Source organism: Pan paniscus, chromosome 19 (genome assembly GCF_029289425.2).
Source record: "Pan paniscus chromosome 19, NHGRI_mPanPan1-v2.0_pri, whole genome shotgun sequence".
In the NCBI taxonomy this organism is placed as follows: Eukaryota; Metazoa; Chordata; class Mammalia; order Primates; family Hominidae; genus Pan; species Pan paniscus.
In genome coordinates, this window is record NC_073268.2 from 35,444,382 (window position 1) to 35,462,046 (window position 17,665).

Consider the following 17,665-nt stretch of genomic DNA (forward strand, 5'->3'; position numbering starts at 1 on the left):
CAGCCTCCTGAGTAGCTGAGACTACAGGCGTGCACTACCACACCTGGCTAATTTTTGTATTTTTAGTAGAGACAGGGTTTTGGCATGTTGGCCAGGCTGGTCTCGAACTCCTGACCTCAGGTGATCCACCCACCTTGGACTTCCAGAGTGCTGGGATTACAGGCATGAACCACCGCGCCCAGCCTCCCTCAGTTTCTTGATGAGCAGTTTCCCTTTCTAGCAGGCCTTGCTCTTGCCTACCCCGAATGTGGCCCTACTGCAGATGGGCTGAGAAGTGGAGCCCTCCCCCTGACAGGCCTTGGGTGGCCTCCCCCTTTCCTAGGAGATGATCTCTATCCCAGGCTTCCATTTTGTATTCTTCCTTTCTCTTGCAGGCCATTGTCTGGACCCACATATTCTGTTGCTTTAAGGACTGGTGACCTCACAATCAGTTGTCATAGAGACCATTGTGATGTCACAAATAGAGGACAAGTAGTTCAAGGAGGAGTGGGGGAGGGAATATGCTGAATTAAGGGACATTGGGAATTTCTGTCCTATTTTCATGCCCAGAAAAGGAAGTGGCTAGAAGTGTATCCAAGCCTGGGTTCTGATGTCTAAGGGAGACTTGACCATGCTCTCATATCACTTCCCCTGGGTTCTCCTGAGACTGTGATGTCTCTAAGGCCCAAATAAAGGGTCAATGAGAAGGAACATCAGAAACACTCCCTGCCACTCTGGGGCTATAAGAAGCAGGCTGCTTTTGTAGCAGGAAGGAATAGTATTAGATGCCAGGAGGATCTGTGTGAATGGAAGATTTCCCCGGAGGTAATGAAGGACGCTTGCCTTGGGAAGCTTGAAGCATGGGAGACTTGGCCTCTAGGGCTTCCAGAGCCTTGTTTAAGTACCTTGTGGAGATAAACATGCTGTCTTACAGGTGTTGGGGCTGGGTGTTGGGGCTGTTTCCCCTCCCCAGTCTGGGTGCTCCTTGAGGGCTCTCCCTCTCCAGTAGCTAGTTCAGGTCCTGGCATACACACAGTGCTCAATAAGTGCTCACTCATTCAGTAAATGAATGAGTGGGTGATGAATGAATTGGGAGGTAGTAGGGTGAAGGACGAATGAATAAATGGACAGATGGATGGGCAGGTAGGGCTCCTAGAGATTTCATACCAGCCACTAAGCTTTGCTACACCCCAGCTCTCCAGCTACATCCCACACCACAACTCTTGTTTGCTGCCATCCAGCTACACTAACCATCTCTTAGTCCTGCCTACCGATGTACATGCTGTTCCCTCTGCATGGAATGCACTTCTCTTCCTCTTCAATTAAATAACTCATCCGCATCTCCCTGTAGCCTCCCGATGCCCACCTGCCAGGGGCAGCCCACAAGATGCACCCGGGGCCTCTTCCCTCTTTCTCAGGAACTCACCCCACCTGGTGACTCACTCTCTCATCACATGGCCATCAACCTGGTACCAGGTTCCCAGCCCCAGAGCAGCACCATAAACCCAATGCCTCTGGACAGATGTATTTTATGTAAGTTCAAGCACTAGAAATATTGAGTTCAGAGGATTTTATTTCTAGAGCCCTCTATATTTCTCTGGGATTATCGCCTGTCTTTGTTCCCTCCCTCTCTTGGTTATTATCTTTGGATCCTTTCCAAGCCAAGCTGCCTTGATTGCTTGGGATGACAAAGGCCCCCAGCATCCTCCCATGGTGTCTCTGGGTCTGGTGAGAGTGACCTTGGGGGACCCTTTCTTCTTCCTTCAGCATAACCCTGCAGGTGGCCACAATGCCAGGCAGCCTTGGCTTTTAGGAGCTGGCTTCCCTAAGAGACTAAGTGTCAGGGAACATGAAGGGGATGGTGAAAGTGGAGGCCTCATGCCCCCCAGTTGCAGAAGGCTATGCTTAGAATAAGCTCTGTGGTACAGAGGGGATGGAGAAGGCCAGCTGTTCTCTTTCCTACACCATGCCAACCTAGCCTGACACCAAATTAATAGTATTCAAATGAGATGCAAAGCATTATGCAAATCTAGAGGAGAAAGCCACTCTTACCAGGCTGTTGGAAGGCCAGCACCTTGAGTCCTTTATGGAGGACCCCACGGGCTTCTTTCAACTTCAACCCCTGAACCTTCAGCACCAGCTGGTGTGAAGAATCCAATGAGACTGGTGCAGCCTTCTCCCTGATCATCTGAGCTGGAGCTCACTCTGGCCTCACCCCACCGCAGGTACTCAGGGCCTCCTGAAATGATACAGAGGCAGCCACAGAAGGTAGAACAACCTCCCTCTGGATGCCAGAATTCCAGCACCCCACTCATCAGCAGTGTATGCAAAGTAGATGCAGGGTTTTTTTGCATCTATTTAACCGTCCATTAAAATGGCCCCTCGCCCGTCACCTCTGCACAGGCTCAGGCTTCCAAATTGCCAACCCCCGCTGCCTGCAAGCACCATGTGGTTCCTGCGCCTGGTAATTGCTGTGGTGTTTGTTGAGCTGTATTTGCATTTGATTGTCATTTAACTTTCCATCTTTCTCCTTCAGTCAAACCAGAGATTGGGCTTTTGCAATTGATTATTCATTTTATTTTCATCCCCTTGGTAGTTTTCAAAGAGTTTTCTTTATTAGTGCCCCCAATTTGAACCCTGGGACTTCTCCTGCCACATGATGGGGGAAAGCCTCCTCCCATCCATCCCAGAGCTCCTATGTGAAAATAATCTAGCCAACATTGTACATCTTAAGTCCTATCCCCAGTCTCCCTGTTTCAGCACCTGCCTCATTCCTGCCCAGCCGGTGGCATTAAACATTTATGGAGCTGTGGAGGATCAAAGGCCTCGGCTGGGGGTGGTGGGCAGGCTGGAGGCCTCTGTTTGGAGATGGAAAGTAGCTCACATCAAACCACTTTCTGCTGCTGTCTCCATCTACCCTGAGCTCTTCCTACAGTCAATCCTGGAGCAAGAGCAAATGCCTGGAGCCAGGACTCTCCATTTATCAGAGCAGGGCCCTCCTCCTGCCCCTAAATTCAATGGGTTGACTTTGGGTAATGCAGGGAGCCCTGGCTGGAGCACTGGCATCCCTGACTGTTCCAGGAACTGCAAGGTCTGGAATCCTGCTCCATGAAGTGGGTTGAGGTAAGCAGGCAGCTCTGAACCCCTGGGAGCCTCTGGAGTGAGGTGGCAGCCCCTGCCCTTGCCTCCCTGAAACACCAAAACCCCTTTTGCTCCACAAAAGATATAGCTCTGGTTTGAAAGCTGTCTTAGAAGAGAGTAATTTTCTCCTCCTCTCGCGCAGAAAGCAAGTGTCATCTCAGCAGAGACTTCAAAATAAGTCACCAATGTGCCTGTGATCCTACAGATTGATGGGCTGTTTGGAACTGGGGAAGTAAAGCTGGCTTCTCCAGCTTTAATGGATGGATGGGGGCTCTAGGTATGTCTGGCTTTGTCTGGGCAGGGGTTGGGGTGTCTGGGATTGAAGAGCCCCTTCTTCCCTCTCTCTGGTCTCTCAAACCTAATTCAGTCACTGTAGCTCAGACACACACCCCACCCCCTGGCTTCTGAGTCAGCAGTGAACCCCACAGTTCCTACCACTTGCCATAGTGCTTGAAAACATACCTTAATGATGCCAGATTGCTCTGTTTCAGTGCAAATATCTTCGTGATGGGGTAATCCCTTCAGTGTAGCCACCAAGCATGTCCTTCAGCTCAGGTGACCACCAAGCCATTCACAGCTAGGCCCCAGCCTACTCTAGCCCTTTCTCCTACTTCCCAGCAGGGACTCTGCTCCAGCAGAACCAGTCTTCTCACTGACCCAGACTAGCTTGCATTTTCCAACGCTGTGCATAAACTACACCCCCCCACTTTGAATGTCTTCCTTCTCCCTCTCCATTGAATCATAAGACTTATTTGGGCTAGGGGCAGTGGTTCATGCCTGTAATCTCAGTCCTTTGGGAGGCCAAGGTGGGAGGATCACTTGAGCCCAGGAATTTGAGACCAGCCTGGACTACATACAGAGACCTCATCTCTACAAAAAAGTAAAAAATTAGCTGGGCATGCTGGCGCACGCCTGTGGTCCCAGTTATTCAGGAGGCTGAGATGGGAGAATCACTTCAGCCCAGGAAGTCAAGGCTGCAGTGAGCCCTGATCACACCACTGCATCCCAGCCTGGGTGACAGAGTAAGAACCTGTCTCAAAAATTAATTAATTAATTTTTAAAAACATATTCAACTTGGTTTCACCCATCCATTGTGTGAAGATTTCACTGACCTTGCCTCATCCCCAAAAGAAACAATTGCCCTTTTCTTCATTATCTCACAGCACTCATTTGACACCAATGACCGGCCTTGGGCTTTAGACACTCCTCATCCCTGTTGTTTATTCACAAATATTTATTGAACATCTACTATGTGCCAGCCACTGAGCTAGATTGTGGGTAGATGAGACAGACATGGTCTGTGCCTTCGCAAAGTCAACAACTAGTAGAGCAGACAGACAATTAAGCAAGCAATTACACAGACAGGGGAAGCCCAGGGTTCTCTGGGAGCAAAAAGCCAGGTGGGGGATGCAGTGAGGGGAGCCTTGCAAGTCCACCCAGACTGCCACTTTCAAAGGTGCCTATGAATTGAGTAGACTATAAGCCTGTCAGCCCTGTATACAGCTGATTGTCCCCTTGGGCATTTTATTGTTCTCAATTTGTAGGTAATATCAAGGTCTGGTTAGGACGAGCCCCTTGGAGGGCATGATAGAGGGCACCTGACAGAAGCTCTGCTGTTTCCCAGTTTGGCCCAGGCTCTGCCTCAACCTGCCTAGGAATCCATTGCATAAAGGCTATGTTAACTGCCTTTAGGAGGGAGGGACAGCCCCTGTGCATTGTCATGCCCATCATGCAGTACAAGCCCATCTTCTGAGCTCAGGGTACAGTACTGTATTCTGGGACTTGTAGTCTCCATTGGACCCTCTAGGTTAGCTCAGGCCATAGGGAAGGTAATGTGACAAGTTCCAGGATGGCTTCTCTCCCCCTCCTTTATGTGCATAGTGCCCAGCCCATCAAGGAGCCCTGTTGCTAAGAGAGTCAGACAAGCCTGCCACCAACCTCCAAATCCCCATGAATCATCCTGGCAATACAAGATTCATCCCTAGGTCATGACTCACTCCCCTTGCCCAAGCTGCCTAGCCATGAGGGACCAGGAATACTAGAGGAGCCCAGGAATACTTTCAAGGAGGAAAAGAGGAATCTCATGACATTTGCCAGCATTTTCCTAAACTTACCCCAGTCACACAACCTTCTACCTCTGTGTCTCTTCCCTTCCTCTGTTGGCAACTCTCTTTCTGCCTCCCCTCTTGCACCTTCTTTCCTGGCTTCCTCTCCTCACCCCTGATTCTTGCATCAGCTCCTCCTTCTTCCTGCCATCCTTCTGCTGCTGCCCTCTTTTTCCTCAGCTTCTCAAAACAACTGTCCAGAAATCCCAGCGTCTTCCTAATTCCACACGCCATCTGCCTGCTGCCTGGGATTCTTTACAGCAGTCATCACAGCTCCCCAGAGCCCACAAGAAGAGGGTCTGGAGAGAATCCAACCAACAGAGTTGGGAGACTCTGGTCAAGAGGACCAAAACACTCTCTAAGGAACTTGAGCAGAAATTTCACCACCTGCTTCCAGGATGAGGTCAGGAAGGACACTGGACAATGACTGGAGTCTGGAAGCTTTGGAGAGCAACCAAGTTCATGTAAAAAGAAACTAAACAAAAAACTGCCCTTCTCCCAGGGGCAATAGGGAGTTCAGCCCTCCTATTCCTCTACAGGGAATAATAACATCAGCCATAGGATCCTGTCCCATTGTACCCATTAAAGCTCTTCAAGTGAGCCCATCCATGAGCCCCTGCCTTTAAAGAGCAGCCTCAGGATGGCACAGCTGTGACTGCCCCCTTGCTGTCCTGTGACTCACTGGGGCTCCTCAGCCCAAGCAGGGCCCTGGAAAGTTATTTTTCCATGCCTTTAATAGTACAGGCTACACCCCTGGGCCTCCTTCAAGTCTCTATCTAAAACAGCCGTAGGGCACAGTGGCTCACGCCTGTAATCCCAGCACTTTGGGAGGCCAAGGTGGGAGGATCTCTTGAGGCCAGGATTTCAAGACCAGTCTGGGCAACATAATGAGACCTTATCTCTGCAAAAAATTTAAAAATTAGCCAGGCTTGGGGGTGCATGCCTGTAGTTCTAGCTACTTGAGAGGCTGAAGTGGGAGGATCTCTTGAGCCCAGGAGTTTGAGTGAGCTATTAATATAATTGTGCCACTGCATTTCCAGCCTAAGCAACAGAGACCCTGTCTCTAAAAACAATAATAAAATAAAATAAAATAAAATAAAATAACAGCTCTAGGAAACCCTCTCTCATCCCTATGCCATTTTCTCCACCAATTCCAGAAACCTGGGCAGAGATGGCATGAAGGGTCTGTATCGACTGTCACTGTGGCTTCTCTGGTCCTGCAGAGGGGCCAAGGCAGAGTCCTGGAGACCCAGGGCTACGTGGGGACCCAGGATACTACCTTCAGCTGCCCACAGCTTGGCCCAGGTTTCCTCCTGCCAAGTGAAGAATGTCTCCCCAGGATGCGAGTGCCACTGGCTTTTAACTATAATATCAGGATAATTAAGCTTTTCTGTGAGCACAGTTTGCTGCTGATGCAGCTGCCTGGAGCCCTGGCATTTATTGAGCGCAAAGTAATAATTTATTATCCTTTGTACGCTCAAAAGCCATCTTCATTATCGTCCCAAGACGGAACTGCCACAAGGGCACGCGGGCCTCACCAGTTGCCTCACTCTCGGATGTCTTCCCAGGTCACCCTTGACGCCCTCAGGTACCAGGATTGGGTGGAGAGGGGTGGGGAAAGTGTTGCTCTTTCTCATGGAGAATCAGAAGGCTACAGTGAGCTATTAATTGAGGTTCCTTAGCAGGCCGTTAACGGGAAAGAGGGTGGCATGCTTGGCTGGGGGTGGGCAGCGCAGAAGGGCAGGGGCCGTGTGCCCACATGAGTAGGGCAGTCGCGGTGGAGCGGGAGCCTGGGCTCCTGCCCCTGGGTCTCTGCGCCTTTGCATGAGACTTTACGGTAAGCCGCTCCTCCCGCGCCCCCGCCCCCAGCCCCGCGCGGCGATCCCCGGCGCCGTCGCCAGGCGCTGGCCGTGGTGCTGATTCTGTCAGGCGCTGGCGGCGGCAGCGGCGGTGACGGCTGCGGCCCCGCTCCCTCTACCCGGCCGGACCCGGCTCTGCCCCCGCGCCCAAGCCCCACCAAGCCCCCCGCCCTCCCGCCGCGGTCCCAGCCCAGGGCGCGGCCGCAACCAGCACCATGCGCCCGGTAGCCCTGCTGCTCCTGCCCTCGCTGCTGGCGCTCCTGGCTCACGGTAAGGGACCCCGGCGTCCGGCGGTAGGACGGGGGCGGGAGCGGGGCCCCAGGGGTGGGAAGGGAGACCCGGTGCCCAGCTTCGGGCATCTGGCTGCCCAGTCCAAGCACCGCGCTCCGCCGGCTGCGCTGCCCCCGGCGCCGGCCAAGCCGGGCGGGGCGCGGGCTTCGCGGGCGGGAAGCTGCCGCGGCTCCCGCCATTCGCGCCCGGCCGAGACCTCGTCTTTAATCATCTCCCCAGATCTAATGGGATTTCTCTGATGCAATTCATCACGCCACCCACTCCCCGCACACACGCGCTCACCCGCGCGCTACCTCGCCACACTCTAGGCATCTCAGGGTGCTGGGGCGCGTGCCGGGGGGCGCAAGGCAGTGAGTCGGGACGGTCCAGCTGGCGGCCCGTGGTCCCGCTTCCCCTGCCGCCCGCCAAACTTCGCTCGACTTTGCCGCCGGTTCCAGGGCCTCTAGTGTTCTTACTGAGGGGAGACGGGGCCGGATGGCGGCCGGACCCGGGGTTGGGACCTCGCTCACCTCCCCATGCCCTGGCGCTGCCACGCCAGAGTCGGGACCTAGAGCACAATTCTAGAGAGAAACTCCAAGGGCCTGGACCCCCTATCTGGCTCCTGGCTCTGCCCTCGGCTGCAGCAGCGGAGATCCTGGGATAGAGACTCTGTCCTCCCCAAAGTCCTTTCCTTGTACACACACACACACACACACACACACACACACACCACTGCCCCGAGCTCTGCCTCCCTCCCGGCCTGCCTTCCTGCCCGGCCCTGGTCCACTCCCCACCTGCAAGGCAGATTTGTCTCTGGAGGACCTGTTCCCCACACCCTGAAAATCCCCGCACCCCCTCTAGGAGTCTGGTCCCCAACTTCATCGGTCTCGGGTAGAGGGAAGCTTGGCCATGGTGTGAGCGGCAAGGGAGTGTTGGGGAGAGGATAGGGGTTCCGTGCCTCGGGGAAGAGTCTTGTCTGGACCTGCCGTCCTGGCTCAAACAAGCTCTCATGGAAGCTACTGGCACCCACGTCCTTCTCCCGCTGCAGTAGGCTGGTAGGGTCGGCAGAACCGCACTTGGAGTTGAGACCTGCCATCCCTTGCCATATGGTTTGAAGCGCCTGATGTGAAGTGTGAGGGTGGGAGTTTCTAACCTCCCTGCTCGATCTTTCCAGGCCGCTGCCGAGGTCAAGGCAGCGCGGCCAGGGACAGGCTGGGTCCCCGGACGGCAGTTTTCTTCATCCAGGAAGAAAAACTGTGGCCCCGGAGACACAGAAGCCTTTTTCTGAGCCTCTAGCTCCACTTGCACACAGCCCAGTGTCCTCACCCCGCTACCGGGCTGCCCATGCTGGATCCTCCGGCAGCGCCCAGAACTTGAAACCGTGTGCTCACGTTCTGGGGAGGGGGGAAGAGTCCTGCAAGACCCACCCCAGGGACGAAGACTGGGAAGGAGAAGTGTGAATCCCTGCCTAGCTGCCTGGGGATGTCCCTAGGAATTCTGAGCCTATCTTGCGTCCTGATGGGTCCTGGCGCTGGACAGCTCCCCTGGGGCGCAGGGCCTGTGTCTGTCCCCTGGCAGTTAGTCAAGGCCTTGTGTGTGAGTTTGTGGGTCTGAATGTGAGAGTAATCAGTGCCCTGCATGACTAGAGGAGCCAGTCCCAGTGTGTCTGCACTTCAAGTGGTCCGAATCTTGGGTGAGGGGTCAGCAGTGAATGGGTGTGAGGACTGTGTGAGGCCACTAGTGTGTGGGTGCAGCCTCAGCCAGAGAGCTCCCTGCAGGGCTAGAGTGAGACTGTGGGAATCCAGGAGGAAGGCTGGTGTGGCCAGGAGTCCGACCAGCCCTGATGGGGATGTGGGTGTGAGTGTTAGGAGGAATCTGCTCACTCTGTGGCCTCAAGTCTGTGTGTCCCTGGGCAGTGTCCCTTCCTGACTATCAGGATCTCCAGTGCCCATGGAGGCACCTGCCAGTGGGATATGTGGGGTAGGAGTCTGGCTGTTGGGAAAGACCTCTATTTTCACTCCCCAAGGGAGACAAAGAGGCAGCCCCGAAGTGCCAAGCCTGAGGGTGAGAGGGCTGGGATGTCAGAGCTGGGTAGCCAGAGGCTCCTCTCTCCTCGGCTGGACTGGAGGTCCCAACCATTGGGATAGTGAGTCATCTCAGTGGGGAGCAGCGCATTTGGCCATCCCGGGGTTCCTGGGCACTTTAGCTTTGTGAAGGCGAGCCTAAAGGAGCAAAGGCCTCAGGCTATGAGCCTTTTCGGCCGGAGGGGTGCATCCCTCAGCCTTTCAGCCCCGCCACCTCTCTGATGAGGCCCTCAGAGCTTTGCTCATAGGCAGGATGCAGACTGCAGGATGTAGCCAGGCACGGCCCAGATGCCTTGGAAGGCCTGGTATGCCGAGGCTGCGGAGGTAGGGCAAAATCGTGCTGGGCTTGGCCCAAGCTCACAGGCTCAGTCCCCTATTCCCTTCTGCAGCCTCCAAGTCTTGATTGGCGTCAGGCATCAGGGGCGTCTTGGGCCACGGGGTATCTTCCCAAGCTGTGTGGGGTGCCTGGGCCATCCAGCCACAGTGGAGGAAAAAGCGGTGTTGAAGGGGCTGCGTGTGCCGAGCCTGCTGTGTCAGTTTAATGATTTTTAATGAGCAATTACCTTTAGTCATTCTCCTAATTTCTGAATATCAATAAAGTTAATTAAACTCTGCATGTGTGAATGTGGCCTAGGGAGATTATGAAGGTGGAAGCCGCTGAGACTGGGGTAAGGTTGGGTCTCAGGAATGGAGGCTGCCTCCATGGCTGTGTGACCTTGGACCTGCTGCTCCACCTCTCTGAGCTCCACTTGAGAATGTGGTGATAGAGGGGGCCTGGGGATGGCTAGTCTGGGTTACTCACTCTGCCAAGAACTGAGGGATGATGTCTGGAAGGGAAGGTCTGGAGGAGAAAAGAGAGGAAGGACGACTCAGCTTCCAGGAGCCCTAGTGCTGCAAGGGTTAACAAACCAGGGCTGCCTTAACCTAAAATGGTAATTGCTGCTTCCTGCAGACTCCTTGGTAGGTGCTGGATTCTAACAGCACATCCATGAGTCTGGGGGCTGCTGCTGAAACCAATACTAGGTCCTGTTCCTTGTCCCCAGCCTGGCACTTCGGGATCAGGAAGTGGTACTGGGGACAAGGCCCCATGGGAGACAGTCCAGATTCTGTTCAGAAACCCAGAGGTTGACATGGCAGGCAGGAGCACACCCCCACCCACCAGCCCCGGGCTTCCAAGGAGGCTGGAGGACCCAGAGACTGCCATGGACAGGAGAAGCCTGAGTTGGCTTTTTGCTCCTCATAGGTCTAAGCTTGGCAGGCCCTGGTGGCCATCCTGGCCTCCTCAGCAGGGTGGCCGCTTAAAATGCCTTGGGGACACTGTGGGGCACTAATGGAGAGCAAGGAGACACAAGGGCTGGGCTTAATTAGAAACTGAGCTTCCATTCCCCACCAGTACTACCATGCCTGCCTAAATATGGGGAGCATATCAGAAAGCCTGCTTCCTTAGCCCCTCCATCCATCCAGTTCCAGGCCCTCCAGCTTCCTGTGCTCCTTGTCCCCACCTATCCTAGCCCAATTAAGCCCCATCTGCTGGGCTGGGATCAGCTCAGGAATGCTGTGCCCCCACCTGGGCAGAGCTGTCATGGCTCAGCACTCTACCAACCCCACCCCTACCCCCACCAAAAAAAAAAAAGAAGAAAGAGGGTGCAGAAAAGGGCCTATTAGGCAGGAGTTACATTAGTGAAGGAACTTCCCAATCCAGGTGGTTAAGAGCCCAGGCTCCCATGTGATCTCACATATACCCCTGTCCTCTCTGGGCCTCCACTCTCTGGAGCCTTCAATGGAAGTTGCCATGCCTTATAGCACAGGAGAGCCTCAAAGTTCTTGTCAAGTCATGCAGATTTCTGGGTCCCCAGCTTACTGGCCTATTCTCAGGGAGGAGGAGCCAGGTTCTATACAGAAGAGGTTTCTGGCGGAGACTATGCTGCCAGCACTGGTCTGCAGCTGGGTGGTGGGAAGCAGGCACTAGGAGGTCTCCAAGACCAATTCCAACAGGAAGTGGCAATTCCAGGAAGCCGACCCACCAAGCCAGGCCAAAGGAGTTTTAGCTTCGGTTTTCCAAATTAGCCAAGTCAAATGAACCAAGTTCTCAACAGCTTTTGGGCTCTTATCAGCCTTTCTGCCTGAAATTCCTTTCCCCTCCCGGACCAATCTGGCTCACTCTACCTCACGCTTCAAGTATTAGCTTAGCTGACACTTCCTGTAATTCTCCAGTACATATTTAAGGAGCATCTACTACATGGTTCCTCAGGGGAGCCAGGCCTGTCCTCCAGCCTGGGTCAGAGGACTCTTCTGTGCTCTCACCATCCCTTGGCTTCCCCCATCCAGGTCCCCATCTTGCTAGGTCACAAGTCCCTGGTTGCTTGATGCTCCAGCAGCAAAACTAAACTCAACAAAGATGATCTCAAGTCTGTTTTGTTCACCCACTATGTCTTGGGGAAGCTCTAGAATTCCTGTTTGGGAGAAGTTTAGGGTCAGCTGCTTGGTTAGAAAGGGGAGGCGGGCCTATGGCAGCTGGGACCGAATCTTGAAGCTGAGTTTGCGTAGCAAGCATGCTATTTTTACATAGATTGTATGTTAGAATTTTTTTCCTTTCCTAACAGTTGGCCAATTATCCCAACTGTAAATTACAGCCTTTACTTCGTTTTTTCCTTCTACAAATTAAGCTGTCACGCCATCAGCCTGAGGTGGCTCAGAGGTAGGGTGCTGATGGCCATTCTGAATGGGCTAAAGCCTCTCCCCAGTCACCCCTTAGTGCCACCACTGCTTGTGTCCCCAGTGACACAAAGCCTAGCACATGGCAGACATTAAATACATGTTGAATAAATTAATGAGAGTTGCACAGGTGGATATTGGCAGAGGTAAAGCCCAGGATTCCTGACCACCCCCCCCATAACAGCCACCCTAAGCACCCACCCGCTACCCCTAATGGCTGAGAGGGATGCCTCGAATGGACTTGGCTGGCACTAAGAGGTAAGGGAAGGATGAATCCATGTCATCTGGCTCCATAGCCCCCTCATCCATCTCCCAGCTTCGGACACTCACATAGCTTGCAGGGACCAACATGAATCTTTGGGAGCAGCTCTGAGCCTACATGCCCTTTAATGGAGAGGTGGAGGCCTAAGAATCATCCAGAACCACAATAATTCAGGTCCACAGCTCCTAAAAGAGCAGGCCCTGGGGTATATCTACCCATCCATCCATCATTCATTCATTCATTCCATAGATACATATTGAGGCGTGAGGCCTGGCCCAGAATCCTTAGGGGCCCAGCCTTCACTGGTCAAGCATTTCACATGACTTTTCTATTTAGTACTCGCAGTAAGATATTAGTTGTTCCCATTTTACACATGGAAAAACTGAGTTTTGATGAGATTAAGTCACTTACCCTGAGGCTGCACAGCCAGTAAGTAGTAAGGCTACTCCAAAGTGTCTGCCCATTTCACAAAACCTGGCTTCAGCTAGCACTATGTCCACTTTCCCGGCATAGGGGAGAGCTTCACTACAGGCAGATGGGAACCCAGGAGAGTATCACTATCCAAATAATAGCAACAACAATAATAGCAAACATTTATATGGTACCAACTATGTGCCAGGCACTGTATGAAGTGCTTTGTATACATTAGCTCATTTAGTTCTCTTATCATCTCTGTGAGATAGAAGTTATTATCTGCCTTTTATTAATCAAGTTGAAACCCATGTTGTCAGACAGACCCAAGACATAAACAGCCCTTCACTTTCTTCTAGCACATTTCTGGTGATGATAAGTGCTTCTCAGTCATTAGTGGCAAAGGAATAAAACATCCTTTCCAATATTTGGAGGTCAGGAAAGAATAAGGGGCTGGGAGTCAGGTGAACTATGGTCCCTGAAGTCTTGGGCCAGAGCAGAGTGATGTGGGGTGGCTCTTACTCTTCAATCCTTTGAGGGCTTTGTGAATGAGAGGACCAGTCACTCCTGTCCTGGCATCCTGGGCTTCCCTACCTCTCCCCTTCAGCCTCCACTGAGGCCCAGCCCCCAGGTGGGAAGGCCCAACCCTGCCCCAGCTTCCTTCCACCTGCCTACCTGCTGCCCAAACCACCAGACCTGTGGGGGGAGGATGGATGCTGCAGCCACAGGCAGAGTGTTGTTGGCCATTGATTGTTGGGATTTCTCTGCGGGCTCCGGAGCAAACAAACCTGCGGCTTCTCCAACAACAATCCACAAACCTGCCGATTCTCCAACAACAATCCGGGTCTCCAGGTCTCAGGCTGCAGAGCCTGCAGCCTTGCTGGCAGGCAGTCTGGCAGGAAGGGAGGGGGTAGGGTGGGAAGTCCTGGCTGGGTCCATCTGGAACAAGGGGCTCTGCCAGGAGATGAGCAGGGACTGAATGAAGGGGGGCAGTGGAAAGATGCCATGAGGATGCTAGGGTGAATCCTAGACCCTGCGCATGCCCTGTTTCACTCATCCCCTACAGTTTTGCTCAGCCATTTTTTCATACCTGGAAGGCCATCCTGGGTCCTTCTGCTTATTTCAATTCTCCCATCCCCTCTTTTCCTGATCACCCAGCCCAGATGGCTCTCTCTGTTTCCCAAACACCAATAGAACTTAGCCTGTCCATCCTCCATCCATCCATCCTTCCATTCTCCATTCAGCAACCCTCTATTCAACAGCTACCAGGTGCTTTGATTGGCAGGAATATAACATAGTCCCTCCCCTTAAGGAACTCAGTTTAGAGGAGAGCTGCCTTTTTAATAAGCTCAGTTGTGACTATCTCTCCAGTTAGATTTTAATAGAAAGAGATACAGATGAAATGACAAACAGCACCTATATGATCCAACTACTCTGGCCTCCAGAAGGACAGGAGACTCCTGGCCAGGGACTGCTCAAGGCCTCAGTTTCTCATTTGTAGGAAAAGAGTTTGCCTCTGAGTCTGTGATGACCCAGCAAGCCTCTGGGGTCCCTGGGCCAATCCATGATGGGTGCCCTTCATCACAACCCTTCCTATCTCTGGCAGGTCAGGTGTGCCCCTGAAGAGCAGGTACAGGACCTCTCCTGCCACTGGACAGCTCTGGCTATTGGAGGACCCTCCTCTCAAGGGGTAGGGGGGACTTCTGGTTTCTTCCCAGTCACCACCCCCCTGATTTCCTTTGATCCTGATGCTGTTCCATTAAAGAGCTGGAAAAAGGACAGGCATCATGAATTTGTGGTGGGGAAAGAAGGGGGAGACCCGCTGCTTGGATTCTGCAGCACCAAATCGCTTGTGCTGCAGAATCTCTCCTCACAATGCCCTCCTTCTCATGCCATCCCTCCCTACCCCTGGGTCCCCAGGGCCCAGCCAGAACCTTGATACTGTGGCATCAACCTTGGCATCTCTCTCAGTCTCTCCGTCCCCCCTCTCAACAGGCTCTTCTCTCTACCCTCAAGCCCCTCCCTCTAACTGGTCATGAGTCTGGGAGGACAGAACTTGGGGTTACTGTGAAAAGTGCCTAAACCACTGAGCGCCCCCCATGCTCATGTGCATGCTGGTTTACCCCTTTTTGCTCATGGCTCCTTGTTAAAGACACCAAAGCGGACCCTTCTCCCCTCAATTTCCAGCCCCATCCCTCCTCCCTCCCCATAGCTTCTCCTTTCCTCCCTTCCTCTCTCCTTCCCTCCCTCCCTCCCAGCTCAGCAGCTGAGTGCCAACTCCTTTGTCCCCCAGGCAGCCACCTGCTGAGTGTCTGGCCTGGGTCCCACCAGCCAGCAGGTGCCTAAGGAGTCCCAGAGCCTGGGGGTGGGGGCAGGGAGGCATCAGGCAGTGTGGGGAGCCAAGTTGTGCTCAAGGAGGAGGGGGGAGTCCTAAAGGAAGAACATAAGAGGAAGAAGGCTGGTCAGGGAGTCAGGACACCCAGTGATGGGTTTTGCTGGCTGTGTGACCTTGGGCAAATTGTGTCACACCCCAAGCCTCAGTTTCCTTGAGAATTCATGATGCCTGTCCCTGCCCCACCTCTTTTGTAGAACAGCATGAAGATCAAAGGAAATCGGGGTGGGGGGATGGTGACTGGGAAGAAACCACAAGACCCCTTGAGAGGAGCCCCTCCAACAGCCAGAACTGTCCATCACCAGGAGAGGCTGATTTGTCAGGCATCTCTGGAGGGGCTGAATCATACAACCCAGGAGTCCAGAGCTGGACCGCTGAGGCAGCAGTGGGGGTGAGCGCCAGCTGGTTTGGGTCTGTCCAAGGTGAGACTAGCAATGCAGAGGGACCAAGATCAGGGTGCTTCTAAGGCCTTCACCCTGGCTTGCTGCTCTGATGGACATTGTCTTAGGCATCATTTACGTCCAGCAAAGAGATATGCTGGTGATTTGAAATGTCTGGTCCAGCAGCTGGCAGGCCCCCTCTTGTCATGAAGCCCTATTTTCTGGCTGGTTAGAGGAAAGGTAAGACATGGAGTCAACTTTTGTGGACCAAAGAGCCCCTGGCAAAGGGGGCATCTCCGGGCAAAGGTGTGAATGTGGGATCAAACAACGCATGCACGAGAGTGGTCATCCACGCATTTACTTCTCTAGATCCCCTTGGCCCCCTTCCCTCAATTCCCACGCATCTCCTGGCAGAGCCCCAGTCCTGCCCTACTGGGTCCAATCACTTCTCTCCCATGCCTCCCTCTGCCTGCCAGCCAGGATAGAAAGAGCCTGTTGCTCAGGTCGAGTGATGCTCCTGAGCCGACAGCCACTTGTTGGTGCCCTAACTCTGGTCTGTGCTGTAACTCTATCCCTGATGCTGCCTCCGGTGACCCTTGGTCCTTCCCTACCCTAAGCTGCACACACAGGAGACTGAAAGAGACAAGGGAGGAGGGCTTAGCCCTGTCAACTCAAGGTGTCCACACACCCAGCTCTGCAGGGTCCTTGGAGGTCAAAACAAGGTGGAGACAAGGGACAGGCCTGAGAGGCTGGGGGCTGTGCAGTTGGGCCCATCTGGTGTTCCTGAGGTTCTGGGGAGAGGAAGCCCCAGTTGTGCTGGTAGCCATGTCTACGTGCATTTCTGCCTGGCTCGTTCACCTGTCCTTGAGTGTCTGTGTTCACATGTCCCTGCATGTCTGTGCCCTCTGTCCCTGCATCCTAGGACTGTGGCCTGGGTGTAAGGTACACCAGGCCCCAGCTCAGACTGGTCTCTCTCCCTCCCTGCAGCCCACTCCAGTCTCTTCCTCCCCAATCTTGGGCTTCACTGACCCCTCAAGGAGACTCATAGCTGGAGCTGCTGCAGCTATTTTTAGCAGCTCTGCACCCCTCCCCTCCCCCACTCAGGTTTGCTGGGGAAGTGAAGGACCAGGCCAGCCTCATGGGCTGGAGTGCTGGGTGGGCGGGGCCCCTTCCCCTCAGGCCCACAAGGCCTTGGAGAGCAAAAGGTGCCTGGGATAGCCCACAGGCTCAGGGCCCACACCCTGGGGCAGGCGAAGCTCATTCCTCCTGCCTGCCGATGGGAGAGGTCCCACGATGACCTCCCTCTGCCTCTACAACCTCGCCAAGTCCCTAAGGGCAGAGCCCAGGCCTCCAGTGACTCCTCCCTAAGCCATTTGGAAATAAGGCTGGAGCTAATAAGCTGGGTGTGGTGGCTGGGACTACAGGCACCCGCTGTAGTCCCAGCCACCCGGGAGGCTGAGGCAGGAGAATGGCAGGAAATAAGGCTGGAGCTTCTGTGTCTCCCACACAGAGGCTGGGAGAGGCAGAAAGGAGCTCAAAGTGTCAGGATGTGGAGAGGAGGGAGGCATGCCTGGAGGAGGTGGCCCACCCAGGGACCTCCAGTACTGTCCTTGCACTCCCCAGCAGGGCTTCAGGCCCCTACTACAGCTCAACTCTGCCAAAAGGCCACCATTAGAGCTCATTGCCTTCCACACCCTTGAGCCTTCACCCTGGGTCCCACCACCACCAGCTGCAGCTGCTCTGGAAACTGGCGCCAGCTGGGAGAAGGTATGGTAGGGCAGTTCAAGGGGTCTGAACTGAGAAACCAAGGAGGGAGTCCTCTGGTCGCAGGCCATCTTTGCTTTCAAAGTCTTTTGTTCCTGCATCTGTCCTTCTGTCTGTCTCTTGAGCTCAGCAGGACAAGGATGCCCCAGGGTCTGCCTCCCAGGCCCAGCTAGACCACCTCCCACAGGTCACGTCAGCTCTCAGACCCTGTTTCTCCACCTGCGGGATGGAGAGGATTAATCAGATGGTGTAGATGATGGGGCAGCATGGAGTCTAGCACACAGCAGCTGCCCAGAAACCTTA

The 17,665-nt window shown here is 53.9% G+C and overlaps 2 protein-coding genes across 5 annotated transcripts in view; one reads left to right on the plus strand and one right to left on the minus strand.

The window, feature by feature from the left end:
* PIPOX (pipecolic acid and sarcosine oxidase) overlaps positions 1-17,665 on the minus strand; it is a 106,654-nt gene that overhangs the window by 44,011 nt on the left and 44,978 nt on the right. Inside the window, exon 1 of one of the 3 annotated variants that reach the window (XM_034942180.2) lies at positions 2,032-2,164. The exons of the other annotated variants lie outside the window; for them this stretch is intronic. The gene's annotated coding sequence lies outside the window, so the exon portion shown is untranslated. Of the gene's footprint in view, positions 1-2,031; positions 2,165-17,665 lie in introns of those variants that run through there. 3 annotated transcript variants of the gene reach the window in all.
* SEZ6 (seizure related 6 homolog) overlaps positions 7,103-17,665 on the plus strand; it is a 52,358-nt gene continuing 41,795 nt past the window's right edge. For both annotated transcript variants that reach the window (XM_034942176.4, XM_034942178.4), the window contains exon 1: positions 7,103-7,354. In XM_034942176.4, the coding sequence (XP_034798067.1) occupies positions 7,300-7,354 (55 nt within the window). In that variant the 5' untranslated portion in view covers positions 7,103-7,299. The remainder of the gene's footprint in view (positions 7,355-17,665) is intronic.